This window comes from Pempheris klunzingeri, chromosome 12 (genome assembly GCF_042242105.1).
Source record: "Pempheris klunzingeri isolate RE-2024b chromosome 12, fPemKlu1.hap1, whole genome shotgun sequence".
Lineage (NCBI taxonomy): Eukaryota > Metazoa > Chordata > Actinopteri > Acropomatiformes > Pempheridae > Pempheris > Pempheris klunzingeri.
This window is the reverse complement of record NC_092023.1, coordinates 255,697-272,767: the sequence shown is the minus strand read 5'-3', so window position 1 is coordinate 272,767 and position 17,071 is coordinate 255,697. Positions and strand designations below refer to the sequence as shown.

The following is a 17,071-nucleotide window of genomic DNA, read 5'->3' as shown; positions in this document are numbered from 1 at the left end:
TAAATATTCAATCCAGCCTTTGTACTGCCTTTATTTAGTGCTGAATGATACGACTCAGTGTTGAACTGCTTCTTGTGAGAAATTTTCTAGAATTATATTATATTATATAATATTTTAAAACACATCAGCAAATTTTTTTAATGACTGAAAAATGAGAACACGTCCCACAGGTCATTTCACATTTGTTTTTGGACTGAAATTAAATGAAAATGCGTGTTTGTAAGTCAGTAGTTGTAATTTTGCAGCTTCTGTATATGATATGAAAGAGTATTTAATTATAGTGCCGCTTACTCTAAAACCATCATTCCACCTAAATTACCTCACGTTGTAAAGAAATGTGGCTCCTTTTCCATGACACAAATATTTATTTTCCCTTTCTGTCGTACATTTGTGACTTTACTCTGAGAGTTTCTGTTCTGTTTAGGGTTTTTCATTTCTGAATTAAATTTACCACAATCTCAGAATTTATGATTTATACGAGTTAAATCTCATATGAGTATTTTTTTTTGAGAATTTGACAAAACTTGAAAATGTACTTTTTTAAATGTAACTGTGCTCCCTGAAGCCATAATTTATATTTATATCTCTAATATGCTGTCATAGATTCATGTGTTTGATAAAGTTAAAGTCATTGGGATGACGATCATTCTATACTCCATCAGCAGAACTGTTCCAGATAAATCTACCAGGGCTGTTTGCTTGTATGTATTTGATCAGTCATTGAAATTAATCTGTTGCCAGAAGAGTTGACGATTTGTGCTCCATCGACAGCCTGTTTCCAAACGATGCCCTTCAGAACACCAGTGATTCTTTCCTGTTCTGCCGGCTCCTCTGTGCTGTTCTACCATCAGGATGCCCTCACCTCACGTAGAAAACAAAGACTTAGCTAATTCCAGCTAATTATTTTTCTTAAGATCTGGATGATTATTGCGTTATCGCCCAGCACTCCACACAAGGTCACTTCAGTGTCAGAGCTGTGCCGTACCTGTTGGAGCCGACCAGGTGAGTCTGTGTTTCCTCTGCAGGTTCCAGCCAGGATGGCGCTCAGGACGACTCGAGGACTCGGCAGGCGAACTGAACGTTACTGAAACATCGGATGCCTCGCCTCATTCGGATTCATCTAGAGATGAAGAGGAGTTTGAAAAACGCATCTGTGTCCTTCTGTTTCTTTTCAGCTGCAGAAACCAACATCCTCCCAAATCATCAGGGGACCAACTCCTCATAGAAAATCAGCCAAAATCAATATATACATACCTTATATTCATATTATTTAAAGAGATAGTTCACATTCTTTTGAAGTGTGGTAGTATTACGTCTGTATCTATAGTTGATGTGTTACCCACAGTAGACGGTGGCTGGCACGCCTCCAGTTTGGAGAACATATCGCTCTCTTCAAACACACCAGACTCCATTCACAAAAACAGGGATTTTAGCTCACAGGACACAGGAGCTGCTGCTCTGCTGCTGCCTCCATCAGTTAGCAGGCCAGCAGCTCCTGTGTCCTGTTCTCTAAAATCCCTGTTTTAGTGAATGTAGTCTGGTGTGTGTGCTGTTTGTGGTTAAACCAAAAGGATCTTCCAGGTCTCTCTCTGTAGGGATCCTTTCCATGATGCTGTCACACACTTAGAATAACACTCTGAGCCTGTCCACATACTTTTGGCTGACTGCATGTTTAGACACTGAGAATAGGAGGTGATGTACATATTTTTCTACTGTTTGATGCACTGTGTTTACTGTTAATTAAAATGAATCAAATCTTTCATGTTTTTCTGGTTGTTGGTCCACATGCTGCAATAATTTAGTTGTCAGCTTCTCAGAATCATTTGTGATGTTTTTATGTCAAGAATGAACCTTGATTCTACAGCGAAAGTGTTTTAAACCAATCATATATTATAATACATTACATTATATTATATAACATTACGTTACGTTACATTATATTATGTTACAGTACATTATATCATTTATCATATTATATCATATCATGTGTACCGTTGAGCTCCAGTGGGGGGCAGCCGCTCCCCCGGCGTCGTCTGTCTGTTTGTGTCCGTAGAAGAAGACGCAGGAGGCCGCGGCTCCGTCTGGGCTTGTAGGGGATGATCGAACTGCTGAGAATCAACTTTTAATTTAAAAAAAACTTATTTGGGCCGAACTGGGAGCAAAGTCCCTGAAAGCTTCTGTTTTCGGCATCAAGTGAACGCTGGAGGCCTCCGCTGGTGGACGGCGGGAGGACAGAATCTCTGCGGGAGGAGATGTACCGTGGTCGGCCTCCGCCGAGAGGAGGCTACCCGCCGCCTTTCGAAGGCCGCGGTCCGCTGCCTCCGAGGCCATATCCGGCACCGGGATACAGAGACGACAGGAACCGGCCCAGGCCTCCGTACCATCCCGGCTACCATGACCACGGTCACCTGGACTCATACCGCCGCTCCTCGCCGCGCAAGAGGTACCCTTCCCCCGGGGCAGGAAGTCATCGAGGCGGAGAGCACTGGACCGGTGGTCCGCCGGGAGAGGTGAGGCAGTGTGGCTCAAAAAGGGTTTAAATCAGTGCTAAAGCTGTGAAATCCTCCCGAACAGGCTGCGGTTAGTCCCTTCAGCCCTGATGGTTTGAGAGCACCACACCAGTCTCCATTCAAAAACCTGTCAATTTAACACGGGGCTGAGGTTCTGCTGTGTGAACAGCTTATTCAGCCAAACCTGCACTTTCCTGATCTAATCAAGTAAACTACCTGTTCCTTTCACTTTTAAGGTGGGTCGTTATCCAAATGGTTGTTGACTGATTTCTAAAGGGCAGTTAATAATTAATCTGAATTGGCTTCATATATCAAGCTGTGTGTTAGAGCATTTATGCACTGCTAGATTTATGAGTGGAGGATGTTGTCAATAAGCTCACAGTCTGCAGGTCAGGAGGTGGCCAGGTGTGATGGAGCAGCTCTTGCCATAAAGGCGTCTGACCTGTTAGATTCATTTGTTGCAGACGTCTCCTTCGCCACGTGGGCCGATTCCTCTTGACCACAACCTGGTCATCACCGTCGGCAACGAGCTGACTGGTACGTCAGGCTCCACCCCCTCAAGACATCACGACAGGTGTGGAAAAAAAGTTACCCAGCTAGTTTTGGTGCTTTTAAACTGATGTATGTGAAATGCACGATGGTATGAGCCAGTCAACGCCCGTGTGTCTGCGCAGAGACTACCCCCTTCGGCCAGAGTATGAGCGGAGCCGGGGCCAGAGCCGACCTCGCAGCCGGAGTCCGGACCGGAGCCGGGCCAAGAGCCGGGGACGGAGCAAGAGCCGGCCCCGCAGCCAGAGCCGGCCCCGCAGCCAGAGCCGCAGTCCAAACCGCAGCCGGGCCAAGAGCAAGGCCAAGAGCCGGGGCCGGAGTGACAGTCACAGTCCCAACCAGAGCCGGGGAAAGAGCCGGGGAAAGAGCCGGGGCAGGAGTAAGAGCCGCCCCCACAGCCGGTCCAGGTCCAGGTCCAGGTCCAGGTCCAGGTCCAGATCCAGATCCAGGGGTCGGAGCCGAGGACGCAGCCGAGGGCGGAGTTACAGTAAAGCTACGAGCCACGGCCGCAGCAAGAGCCGGCAGAGGAGCCGCAGCCGCAGCCGCAGCCGCAGCCGCAGCCGCAGTCGCAGCGCTAGCAGCAGCTCAAGCTCCAGCGGCGGCAACAACAGTGACGAGAAATCCAGGAAAGAGTTCAGAGAGCTGGAGACGGCCCGACGCCGGAAGGAGCTGGAGGAGATGCTGAGTCTGCCCACGAAATCCATCCTGAAGAAACGCTACGATTGTGAGGACTCGCCATCTCTTCAAGTAGGCCTCCGCCCATCACAGGACAGGCTGTAAAATGATGTTTCTTTTCGCTGTGTCGATTGATTGATTGATTGATTGATTAATTGGTCATTGTCTGTACCAGAGTGCGGACTCGCCCAGAGGTTTGGAGGGCACCAACATCTCACGGGTGGCTGACCAGCTGCTGCAGGCCGTCAAAGGCATGGAGCCTCACGTGGTGGTGTCCATGCTCTCGGAGCTGCGGTCCGACCCGCAGATGGCTCAGCGCGCCGGCCTTGATGCCGAGATCAGAGAGATCCTCCAGCTGCTGGGGCCGGCGGCGGGCACCAAGGTTCAGCAGAGGGCGGTGGACGACATTGACGACGAGGAGAAGTTCCTGTACGGAGACTCAGAGGAGCCCAAACCGCCGCTGCCGTCAGAGCCGGTGCGACACCACGGGCTGGATCTGTATGGAGACGTATCGGAGGAGGCGCTGTATGGAGACTACCCTCCGCAGGACGCCGTCAGCAGTCACGTGTACAGCCTCCCACTTGTGCCCCCCACCAAGGGGGAGGCAGACTTGAGGTATGCGAGTCAGGCGACCATCAGCCCCGACCAGAACATCACGGTCCAGGTGTCGAACCCCGCCCTCCCGCCAGGGACAGAGCCACTGGAGGAGAGCGAGCGGCAGGCGTTGGAGGAGTACGAGAAGATCCAGGACCTGCTGAAGACCATCGGCGTGGACCTGGGCGTGGCCGAGATCAGCAAGATGGCTGCCAGGACTAAAGAGCGTCTCCAAGGAAACAAGCCACCTCCGAAGACACCCACGCGCCGCAGACGGTACTCGTCTGGCAGCTCAGAGGGCAGCCACCGCAGCCGGGGCTGCAGGAGGCGGAGCCGCAGCGGCAGCTCCAGCAGCCGGAGCCGCAGCGGCAGCGGCCGGGGGGGCAGCTGGAGTAGTGATGACGGCGGCAGGAAGAACTCTGCTCCTCCCAAATCTTACAAAGACATTAAAGAGACCGCAGCGCCGCCGCAGCTAAAGACTCAGCAACAAAAAACCCCCGATGACAATACCCTCCCCTCCGCCCCCGGGGTGCCTATCCCCACCTACCCCCCCTCACAGGTCCACGGCATGATGCCCCCCAACTTCCCGCCGCCGGGGTACGGCCAGTACGGGAACTACCTGCCCTACATGCACCAGCAGTGGCCGCCATTGTACCCGCCCCCCAACATGAGCCTGCCCCCCCACACTGGCCCGGCCAACTTCCCCCCCACTCTGCCCTACAAACCGCCACCTGATGCGGCCGTCAAAGGTCAGTCTGATTGATTATTAAAGGAACAGTCTGGCTTTTTCGAAACTCTTTCAGTATTCAGTTTGAAAGAATACACAACAGATCAAAGATGCAGCATTACGTGAAGAGCAAAGATCTGACCCCGAAACCCCCCCGGGCTCGTCTGCGTAGTGTTCAGGCAGCGGTCCGGTTTCGCTCTGTCCTCCACAGCTTCATGTTTCTCCTGCTGGTCAGTGTTTCTGCTCACATTTAGCTGGTCTGGTTGTTAAACTGATGTTGGAGCTTCTAACAGGATCAAACAGGCCTCGTTTCTTCTTCTGCTGCTTTAAATGTGTTTCTTGGATGTACTTCCTGCTTTGTTGTGCTGCAGCTACAGACAGCAGCTAAAGTCACAGTCAGAGTGTTTCTCCATCCCAGATGAACCTCTGGTCGTCATGGTGTTAAAAACCCTCTGAGCGGCTGACGTCTGGCCTGGTGCCCCCCCATTAGAGAATAATACTGATGTGCTGCTGGAATATACCACTGACAGTCTGCAGGGGGGCTTTTATTTTGAAAACTGAGCTGATTCTCTTTGCTGTTTGTCTGTCTGACTTCCTGCCGCGTGGTGATACATTTACAAGGTAACACCTTGAATATTCTCTGATATTATGAAGCCACAAAAACTCTGACATTAACCAGAGATAGACCGCGTCACGCCTCAGACATGGTTGGCAATTAGCAAACGCATCAGTGAGGGCGGTGATTCTGTGCTAAAAGGGTTTCTTCTCTGGCGTCAGAATTAGTTTCTTTCTCGTAAATGTGTGACTTTCGTCTCAGTTTTTCTCTGAACATTCTTGTTCTATACCAGATAAACCGGAGGCCTCTCCTCCAACCTGCTTTAATCTGATTTAAGTATCTTTTATCTGGTCTGTCAGAAATCAAACACTGGATGGTTCAAAGCTTTCTCCACCTAAATGACCCTCCTGGTGGGATTACCTGTCTGTGATCCGTGTCCTCAGGTGTGACTTCTGTTCAGGACGACGAGAAGGGAAGAGTTGGCGGCCATGACAGGAGCGTGTCTGTGCAGCAGAACAATGAGAGCCAGAAACAGAAGGTTTTACCTGCATTTACCTGTCAGTACCACCGGTGTGATCTGGTGAGCTGAGCCACACTGATTTACCTGTGCTGCTTGTTTTTGTTGTTCAGGTTCTGGAGGAGAGAGAGAAGCTGAAGCAGGAGAGAGAGCTGAGGATGAAGAAGAAGGAATATCTGATGAAGGAGCTGGAGAGACTCAGGAAGCAACAAGGTGAGTCCGCTCAGAGACGCCATGTTGTTCACCTGGTCGCTTAAAGGTAAAGACTTCACCACGCCGAAGAAGTTAACTTTAATTTCTTTCTGTTTCCTATTTTCATTGTTAACCGATAAGTTCGGTCAGTAAAATGGTGGAAAATGTTGATCGTGTTTTCTGAAGCTGACCTGACGTCCTCAGGTGTCACAGGAGGAAAGAATCCAGAAAATATTCACATTAAACCAAGATGCAACCGGGCAAGAAGTAAAAGATAAATAAATAAAATGTCTGACTGAGGAGAGTCATTGTAACTACTAACATAACATAATAAGTAGTATTAGCATGTTAGCATGTTCCTGTGTAAATGGGTCTAAAATAAAAACAGACTGAAGATTCATTCTCTCTGCAGCAGAAAGTTATAGTGTGTGTGTGTGTGTGTGTGCTAGTTAGTCAGTGTGTCAGTGTGTAGTGGAGGTCTATAGTGTGTGTGTGTTAGTTAGTCAGTGTGTCAGTGTGTAGTGGAGGTCTATAGTGTGTGTGTGCTAGTTAGTCAGTGTGTCAGTGTGTAGTGGAGGTCTATAGTGTGTGTGTGTTAGTTAGTCAGTGTGTCAGTGTGTAGTGGAGGTCTATAGTGTGTGTGTGCTAGTTAGTCAGTGTGTCAGTGTGTAGTGGAGGTCTATAGTGTGTGTGTGTGCTAGTTAGTCAGTGTGTCAGTGTGTAGTGGAGGTCTATAGTGTGTGTGTGTGTTAGTTAGTCAGTGTGTCAGTGTGTAGTGGAGGTCTATAGTGTGTGTGTGCTAGTTAGTCAGTGTGTCAGTGTGTAGTGGAGGTCTATAGTGTGTGTGTGTTAGTTAGTCAGTGTGTCAGTGTGTAGTGGAGGTCTATAGTGTGTGTGTGTTAGTTAGTCAGTGTGTCAGTGTGTAGTGGAGGTCTATAGTGTGTGTGTGCTAGTTAGTCAGTGTGTCAGTGTGTAGTGGAGGTCTATAGTGTGTGTGTGCTAGTTAGTCAGTGTGTCAGTGTGTAGTGGAGGTCTATAGTGTGTGTGTGCTAGTTAGTCAGTGTGTCAGTGTGTAGTGGAGGTCTATAGTGTGTGTGTGTGCTAGTTAGTCAGTGTGTCAGTGTGTAGTGGAGGTCTATAGTGTGTGTGTGTGCTAGTTAGTCAGTGTGTTAGTGTGTAGTGGAGGTCTATAGTGTGTGTGTGTTAGTTAGTCAGTGTGTCAGTGTGTAGTGGAGGTCTATAGTGTGTGTGTGCTAGTTAGTCAGTGTGTCAGTGTGTAGTGGAGGTCTATAGTGTGTGTGTGCTAGTTAGTCAGTGTGTCAGTGTGTAGTGGAGGTCTATAGTGTGTGTGTGCTAGTTAGTCAGTGTGTCAGTGTGTAGTGGAGGTCTATAGTGTGTGTGTGTTAGTTAGTCAGTGTGTCAGTGTGTAGTGGAGGTCTATAGTGTGTGTGTGCTAGTTAGTCAGTGTGTCAGTGTGTAGTGGAGGTCTATAGTGTGTGTGTGTGCTAGTTAGTCAGTGTGTTAGTGTGTAGTGGAGGTCTATAGTGTGTGTGTGTTAGTTAGTCAGTGTGTCAGTGTGTAGTGGAGGTCTATAGTGTGTGTGTGCTAGTTAGTCAGTGTGTCAGTGTGTAGTGGAGGTCTATAGTGTGTGTGTGCTAGTTAGTCAGTGTGTCAGTGTGTAGTGGAGGTCTATAGTGTGTGTGTGCTAGTTAGTCAGTGTGTCAGTGTGTAGTGGAGGTCTATAGTGTGTGTGTGCTAGTTAGTCAGTGTGTTAGTGTGTAGTGGAGGTCTATAGTGTGTGTGTGTGTGCTAGTTAGTCAGTGTGTCAGTGTGTAGTGGAGGTCTATAGTGTGTGTGTGTGTGTGTGCTAGTTAGTCAGTGTGTCAGTGTGTAGTGGAGGTCTATAGTGTGTGTGTGTTAGTTAGTCAGTGTGTCAGTGTGTAGTGGAGGTCTATAGTGTGTGTGTGTTAGTTAGTCAGTGTGTCAGTGTGTAGTGGAGGTCTATAGTGTGTGTGTGTGCTAGTTAGTCAGTGTGTCAGTGTGTAGTGGAGGTCTATAGTGTGTGTGTGTTAGTTAGTCAGTGTGTCAGTGTGTAGTGGAGGTCTATAGTGTGTGTGTGTTAGTTAGTCAGTGTGTCAGTGTGTAGTGGAGGTCTATAGTGTGTGTGTGTGCTAGTTAGTCAGTGTGTTAGTGTGTAGTGGAGGTCTATAGTGTGTGTGTGTGTTAGTTAGTCAGTGTGTCAGTGTGTAGTGGAGGTCTATAGTGTGTGTGTGTGCTAGTTAGTCAGTGTGTTAGTGTGTAGTGGAGGTCTATAGTGTGTGTGTGTGTGTGTACTAGTTAGTCAGTGTGTTAGCGTGTAGTGGAGGTCTATAGTGTGTGTGTGTGCTAGTGTGTTCGTGTGTAGTGGAGGTCTATAGTGTGTGTGTGTGTGTGTGTGTACTAGTGTGTTCGTGTGTAGTGGAGGTCTATAGTGTGTGTGTGTACTAGTGTGTTCGTGTGTAGTGGAGGTCTATAGTGTGTGTGTGTGTGTGTGTGTGTGTGTGTACTAGTGTGTTAGTGTGTAGTGGAGGTCTATAGTGTGTGTGTGTGTGTGTACTAGTGTGTCAGTGTGTAGTGGAGGTCTATAGTGTGTGTGTGTGTGTGTGTGTGTGTGTTCGTGTGTAGTGGAGGTCTATAGTGTGTGTGTGTGTGTGTGTGTGTGTGTGTGTACTAGTGTGTTAGTGTGTAGTGGAGGTCTATAGTGTGTGTGTACTAGTGTGTTAGTGTGTAGTGGAGGTCTATAGTGTGTGTGTGTGTGTGTACTAGTGTGTCAGTGTGTAGTGGAGGTCTATAGTGTGTGTGTGTGTACTAGTGTGTCAGTGTGTAGTGGAGGTCTATAGTGTGTGTGTATGTACTAGTGCGTTAGTGTGTAGTGGAGGTCTATAGTGTGTGTGTGTGTGTACTAGTGTGTCAGTGTGTAGTGGAGGTCTATGGAGCCTCCATGAGGACAATAAGCAGAAACACCAATGGAGGTTCTGGGGAAATCTTTCTGTTCTATCAAATCTCCGTCGCTCAGAAAGTAAAACATGAAACAGTTCAGATCTCTGCTGGAGGTTCACAGATCTTTAGTTTCTGTTTCTACATCCACTGTTGTTCTGGATCAACATGTTCTCTGTCTTTATTTAGTCTCCTCTGATGAACAACATGTCTGATTCCTGGATTTTCTCCATGTGGCCCAGTCTGAAGTCTTTTCTCACTGATTCTGCTTTATTGACTTCTGGAACCTTCTAGCTGAGGTTGGACACATTTTAGGGACATGAAGAAGAAGAAGGTCCTCCAAGAAAAACCAGAAGAAGAAACAGCAGCGAGGACGCAGACGCAGCGTTTAGAGAGCCGAGGGTTAACTGAGTTGTCAACAACCGGTTGGTTAATCGGCTTCTTGTTGCAGCTGTGGCGTTTCGTCAGTTTTTGTCTTTGTGTTTGTTGCGTTTGTCTCCAGGCGAGTTGCTGAGGAAGAAGCGGCGGGAGAAGGACGGCCACAAAGATCCTCTGCTGCAGGAGATCAGCCGGCTTCAGGAGGAGGTCATGGCTCAGATCTCCAGCTTGCGCGAGGAGCACAACGCAGCCGAGAAGAAACGCAACGAGATCGACAAGGTGGCGCTCATCCTCGGCCTCAGCCCATCCGACCGGCCCCGCAGGAAAGGCAAGCCGACCAGCGACCAGGAAGACGAACAGCCACTGCCAGAGAGGAAGAAACATGAGCCAGAGAGCAGTCCTGAGCGACGACAGGTGGCCAGCAGCTCCACAATGAAGGTACAAACACCTAAAGAGCAGGTAAAACAGGAAGTGCTACTGTCAGAAATCATAGCTAGGGCTAGCTTAGCTTTCATTACTCTAAAGCATATCGATAATTTGTCAGGATTTAGTTATTTAAGATGCATTTTAAAGTCTCTTTGATCATTTTCCTATTAAAAACATGCTTAATATTATGAATGATATAATAGTTTGTGTTTAGCTCTCTGAAATGAAGATTAAGCGCTAAATCTAAAGGTTACGATCAACATAATTACTGATGCTTTAATTTTGTAATATTGTACTTAATGTTTCAAATGTTTGTTGTTGTGTGGCTTCAGCTGTGCCTGGTTTACTGTTTCCCTTCATACCGTCGACCCTTTTCACGGCAGATTTTAACTCGTTAACGCAGGAAAAGAACAGGTCAGGTGAGCCAGGTGTGCTCAGGTGTGTTTTTCCTGCTTTGACAGGTGAAGATGTCTGCCATGAAAAGATATTTAGCTAAACCTTCAAATCAACAGCTGTGTTTAAATTAAAAAAAATCTCAAATAAAAGCTGGTCAAAGGCCTAGAGTCAGATAACGAAGGTGTAATTACCTGTCCTGTGACACCTCACCTGGTGACTTCGGTGTATTGTCTTATCTCCGCAGCAGTGGCTTCACCAGTATAACAGCTGCCATTGATTGAGAAGTTACAGCATCACGTGTTTGTTGGTGATTTTCTGCATCAGACTGTTCTTTCTCCTGAAGTTTTACGATTCCTCATTTGACACGAAAGAGTAAAGAGTCCGTTCAGTTTCGAGAGAAATCAGTAAATGTTTTAAACGTGATAAACATTAGTCCCCAACATTGTCTAATCTCGTCCCTTTAGCTTGAACGTAGAAGGCTCAGTAAGTAGGAGAGAGTCCCTGTTTTAGTTTTTTTTACCAATTCACTAATGATGAAAGTGAGTTTAGTCAAAACATCACAAAGTTGGACGTTAGAATATGAACAGTATCATCGCAGGCTGAACTTCAAATCAAATTACAATCGGTATAAAAGCGACCGCTGGATTCTCGCTAAATGCGTGTCGATAAACGTCTTTGCAGCTGGAACTCCATGAAGGTAAGAAACTTTCAGATCTTCAGATTTTGTGGATCTGAGTTTTAAATCTGGACCTCGAATTGTTTTTGTTGTGAGTGAATCTTTCAGACTTCTCCTGCCATGTTGACTCTTCTCCATCTTTGTTTCCTATCAGACCTCAGAGGCGGCACCGTTGTCATTCCCGGACAAGCCGCCCACCACTGCCGTTACTCCGGCGCCGCCTACGGAGCCGTTTGAGTACTATGACGCAGGAAACCACTGGTGCAAAAACTGTAACGTCACCTCTGGTTCCATGTTTGATTTTTTCACACACTTGCACAGCAAAACGCACCGAAAGGTTTGTGACAATTCTTATATTTTACACCAATCTTCCAGAATATTTTGTCCGAACAACATCTCCTTTTCCTTCTTTCATGTTCAGCTTTGGATGGAGTTTTATTTGTTCCTTCATGTCTAATTTCCTGTTTCTATTCGCAGACTCTGGACCCGTATGACCGGCCATGGGCTTCCACTCCCACCAAAATTGCCAAGAACTTGCCGTCAGAAGAGAAGCTGACGAAACCTGCCAAAGGTACTCGCGCTTCACACTCATCACTTCCCTTAAAGGTCGTCACGATGACACTTTATTTCCCACATGACAATTCTGGTGTGTGAGCCGCTGAACTTTGTTAGCCGTCTTCTGCTTCCAGGTGGAGCTCAGAGCGGATCTCTGCTGCAGTTTCTGTGTCTGTTAATGAAAACTGTGCTAACGAAGCGACAGAGACTCCCATCAAACCTCCTGTCCACTCCTCTGATGTCAATTCATTTGTTTTTCATGTCTCATCCTCAGATGGAGGCTGCTGTAACCGTAATGTACAGCGCTAACTTTTGGAAAAGTGCTTGAAGTGCCCAGAACGTTTCCTTATTTTAAAATGTTTTCTGTACTGACCCTGGTGTTACTGAGCAGTTAGCACTTTCCCATCTGTTACCGATCAACTATACACCATCTATTTTTCAATATTTTATAGCAAAACGCCACCTCTCTAACCCTCTCCTGTCCTGACAGGTTCTGGAAATGGACGCATCCGCCAGGTAAACACGATTGGCAGTATATTTTGTCGCCGCCTGTGGGTTTAAAAATGCGTTTGCGTGTCTTTTTTTGCTGCAGGTTCGGAGTTCTTGCTGCCTGTCAGAGGATTCTTCTGCCTGCTGTGTAGAGAGTTTTATGGAGACGCCATCTGTGCAGAGGAGCACGTCACCACACACGCTCACAACGAGAAATACAAGGTATGAAACTGTTGGAGCGGAGAATCATCACATACAGACAAATATAAAGCAGTAGTAAGTCGTCTGGTGTCTTTATTGGCCTTTTTTACTGCAGAAACTTATGGAACCCCTCATGATACTCGGGGCACAGCAGCTTTACTAAAAAAAAGGCCTTAAAAAGTCTTAAATTCATCTTGCTGATACATGTAGACGTCCTGTTACTCAGTTCTCCTGTTGTTTCCTCCAACATGAAACTAAATCCAACCATCTGCAGAGACGATGCAGCAAAACTGTCTGCCTCAGCACACACTGAACGTTTATGCTTTCTCTTTTTGATTTGCATTACAACCATGTGGTGTGAAAGAGTAAAGAGTCCGTTCAGTTTAGAGAGAAATCAGACACATCTGTAAGTGTTTGAATATAATAAATGTTACTCAACTGTTAGCCTGAACGTAGATGGCTTCATGTTTTTAACACCATGGACGACCAGAGGTTCATCTTGGATGCGTGAATGTGAGAGTTTTGTCTCAGAATATTACCCCTGCTAATAATTCTTATTTTACCTACAATGGCTTTAATACACTGTGGTGGACTATAAAACATCCTGTGAATGGATAATAATAACCAAAAAAAACATTGAAACAAGAAATGGTAGGATTATCCAAAGTATACATCAAACCACTCTGATACTTCCCTGCTTAGAATTTGGTAAATTATGGAGTGTCGTGTGCATGTGAATGAGGTTCATATCACATACACATTTCACTTATTCTACTTACTTACTTCTTCTTGTCTCTCTGCTTTAATCCCTCCTTTTCCAGAAACAAATGTACGAGAACCCACTGTACGAACAGAGGAGGAACTTGGACCGCCAGGCGGGGCTGGCGTCTGAGACCGGCGGGAAGAAACGCAAACACGAAGACGACGAGAAGAGCAGCAAAGACAAGGAGGAAAAGTCCAAACACAAGAAAGATAAGAAGGACAAGGAGAGAAAGAAGGAAGAGGAAGATGCTGCTCAGAAGGAGGAGAAATCTAACCTGAAGGACGAAGAGGAGGTGAAGCTGAGCAAGAAAGAGGAGGATTTAAAAGATGCCAAAAGCCTGGAGGAGGACAGGCCTTCTTACAGTAAGAAAGACGAGGATGAAAAGTATAAATGTGGCAAGAAGAATGATAAATACCGCTACAGCCGAGAGGAAGAGGAGAGGGGTAAATACAGCAGAAGAGACGAGGACGACCGATACAAATACAGCAGAGAGGAAGATTATCGGTCCCGGTATCGCAAAGATGAAGGTGACCGATATGATGAGCGTCCCAAATGCTGGCAAAGAGACGGCGAGGACAAATATAAACACAGCAAATATTCCGATTTCAGATCTAAATATGACAGAGAGCGAGAGGACGGGAAGCCAAAGGCTGAGAAGGAAGCTGCTAAAAAGCATGAATCGGAGAGACCAGCAGGGAAACCAGAGGTTAATAATCCTGAACCTCCCCCGAAGCCCTACGACCCACCCAAAGTCCTCTGCGGACCCAGTCCCGCCATGAGGGCGAAGCTTCGCAAGCAGAGCCTGGAGGCCGGCAAGCCAGCGCCTATGGCAATGATGGCCTCGTTCGGGAAGTTCACATGGAAGAAGAGGGAGAACGTCCTGGCGAAGGAGGCGGAGAAAGTGGCCGCTGACTTCATCAAGGACGACGAAGAGGCCGCGAAACAGAAGCAGGTCTCCGTGGAGGACTGCTTTGCAAAGTCCATGGCCGTTGCTAAGGAGATTGCCCAGAAACTGGGAGGGCACACGACTCCTCCCTGGGTCTCCAAAAGCTCCAACCGGGGACGCATCCGGCCGAACCTCCCAGCACCGGCAGCAGTTCTGAGGAAAACGACCATGACGGGTAAACCCGCACCTCTGAACACCTTCCTTTCCATCAGACCCCAAAACACCAGTTTACTGGGGTCTCCTCCAAAAGACTTTTTCTTTAATCCTGCTCTCTACACTCGGAGTGCACTGATGGAAATGAAACCTGCGTTGACAACTGGTACATCTGCCCCGTCCGAGGCCTCAACTGCACCACGGGTCTCTGAACCACAGCCATCGCAGGCCAAACCTGAGCAACCAATGTCAAGACCGACGCCATTCGAAGTTAAACCTGAGCCTCCAGTTGGTGGATCTGTGCCGTCTGAGGCCATGACTCCACCTGGGGTTTCTGGACCACAGCCGTTCCAGGCTAAACCAGTGCCACCTATGTCGAGAACAGCACCATTTGAAGTTAAACCTGCGCTACCCATTCCTAAACCTGCCCCCATTGAGGCTAAACCTGCACCATCTGCAGCTACCGCTCCACCCGCTGCCAAACCTCCACAATCAACCATGATGGAGATAGTGTCTGATGTGGCGGCTCCCGGTGTCCCGGAGAGCGAGCAGACTCGTACGGTGTTCGTCAAGCCTCCGCCTTTCATGAACATGGGTGACGGCGCTCAGAAGACAGAGAAACTTAAGAGTAACCTGGCTGCAGCCAAAGCCAAGGACTTATTTAACATCTTCTACAGTAACACTGGCCAATCAGGTGCCTCCTCCATCACCAAACCAGCAACAGACTCGAGCGGCACCAACATAAGTAAACTCCCTAACCCGCAAACACCAAAAACACAACCACAACCCCACCCCCAACAGCAGCACGTGACCCACTCCCAACTTCCAGGTGTGGATACATCTCCACAACCAGGCCCCCAAATTCAGCCAGAATCTGGCATCCAGATTGCGTCCGTTTGGTCCCTGCAGGCTGAAGCGGCTCAATCCGAAGCTAATGCACAAGCAACCCAACCAAAGCCAAATCCACCAGCCCAGTCTGAGGCTCAGAGTGGACCCCAAACCCAGTCCTCTACTTCTGAGTCCAAAACTGTCCCACAAACCACACCAGCTGAGCCTAAACCAACACCTCAAACTCAGCCCCAGTCCGAACCGGCTCCTCCAATCCAAACAGAGCCACAATCCGAACCCCAACCAGACCAGGACACCCTGTCCCAGCCTCAACCTGACAAAACTCCAGAACCCAAATCAGGCCCCAAAACTAGAGGTAAGGGTACCCCAACGAAGAGGACCCCTCCTGCCACCCGTCCTGTCCGACAAACCAGATCCCAGACCAGATACCAGACCAGGCAGCAGCAGCAGAGCCAGTCTGAGCCAGAGCCTGAGCTGGCTTCAGGAGACTCTGACTCTGCAGCTTCAGACCCAAAAGGGCTGGGTGCGTCGGACACCGGCTCTGGGCTTCAGCCGGAAGACGGGGCGTCCTGCGAGGAGAACCCTCAGGCGGTGGAGGTCACCCCTGAAACTCTGGGTCTCCCCTCGGACATGACCTCCCTGGACTTTGAGTACGATTTTAACTTTGAGTAGGAGCTGATGGGACAGGGGGGTTCTCTAAAACCACCCAGAGGATCATCAGCCACAATCTTTGACCTGAAGGCAGGTGAATGTGGTAAGAAAGACTTTCGGACGAAATTTAGACTTTTAAAACGCGGACCTTCATCTGTTTAAAGGACCGGTGTGATGTTAAGTGAAACCGTCTTGTTCTCCATCTTCTCCAGAGTCTTGTTGACAACATGGCCACCAGATACATTCACTGTTGGTTTGGATTTGTTGGCATAAAGCAAGATAACAAATTGCCTTTTCTAGTTTTGTGACACCAATGGAGTCCAAAACCCCACTTATGAGTTACCTTGTGTGGCAAAAAGTTCTGAGACTGTTTCGAAAGGTTTGGCCCAGGCCACATAGTTCAGTGGTTCCCAATCTGGGTCAAATAATTGTTGTAAACTACAAACATGGATCTCCTGCTGCATTTCACGTGTAGAAAAGGTTTTCTTGCCCACATACTGATGGCTGCAACATGATCCTTTGGGACAACTGCACCTGATCACAGTAGGTCCACTAAAAGAGCTTGTTTGATCCACTGACAGGCTCAGAGTGTTATTCTAAGTGTGTGACAGCATCATGGAAAGGATCCCTACAGAGAGAGACCTGGAAGATCCTTTTGGTTTAACCACAAACAGCACACACACCAGACTACATTCACTAAAACAGGGATTTTAGAGAACAGGACATGGAAGTTCTCTGAGACGATTTGTGTTTGTATGATGAATTAATCTGGTGTTGACCAAACTGACATCAACCTCCTCATCTGACTCAGTGGAAGACTGAAGAAGACGAGTTCCTCAAACTTTAACTGTTCCTTTAAACACTTCTGTCTTTGTCACATGTTCAAAGGTTAAATCTGTCCTCCCCTTTCCTTCTCCTCCTGCAGGTAAAGTACTGTACACATCCACTTGTTTTCTATTCAGGTTCTGACTCACCAGTCGTTTTTTCCCTCTCTGGGTGATGACGACGTGTTCGTGATTTCACCCCGTTTAGCCGGTGGAGGAGAAGTTGCAGCTAGGACCAAATGACAGCTCTGTAGTTAGTTTAAAGGCTTCATGTGTTGAGTAAAGATCCAGGAGCTGATTCCTTTAAAGCTGCATCAGGCCTCCTTCCAGTGTCTCACAATACAAACAAGTTGCTTGGTCTGTAAAATTTGTTGCTTCAAGTAGAGTTTTAATAAAAGTTAGTGGAGAACAAAAAGCTGGTCTGAGAGTTTATGATTGTTTCATTATGCTGTGATGAGTTCAGGGGTT

At 47.6% G+C, this 17,071-nt stretch overlaps 1 protein-coding gene across 1 annotated transcript; it reads left to right on the top strand.

Annotated features, from left to right (window-relative positions):
- The first annotated feature begins 2,166 nt into the window (after positions 1–2,166).
- On the top strand, positions 2,167–17,004 carry znf318 (zinc finger protein 318). The gene is made up of 11 exons (XM_070840944.1): positions 2,167–2,510; positions 2,975–3,084; positions 3,185–3,806; positions 3,910–5,077; positions 6,055–6,149; positions 6,242–6,341; positions 9,799–10,112; positions 11,327–11,509; positions 11,650–11,743; positions 12,320–12,438; positions 13,239–17,004. The coding sequence occupies exons 1-11, from the start codon at positions 2,253–2,255 to the stop codon at positions 15,798–15,800; spliced, it is 5,625 nt and encodes a 1,874-aa protein (XP_070697045.1). The 5' UTR covers positions 2,167–2,252; the 3' UTR covers positions 15,801–17,004.
- The last annotated feature ends 67 nt before the right edge of the window (positions 17,005–17,071 follow it).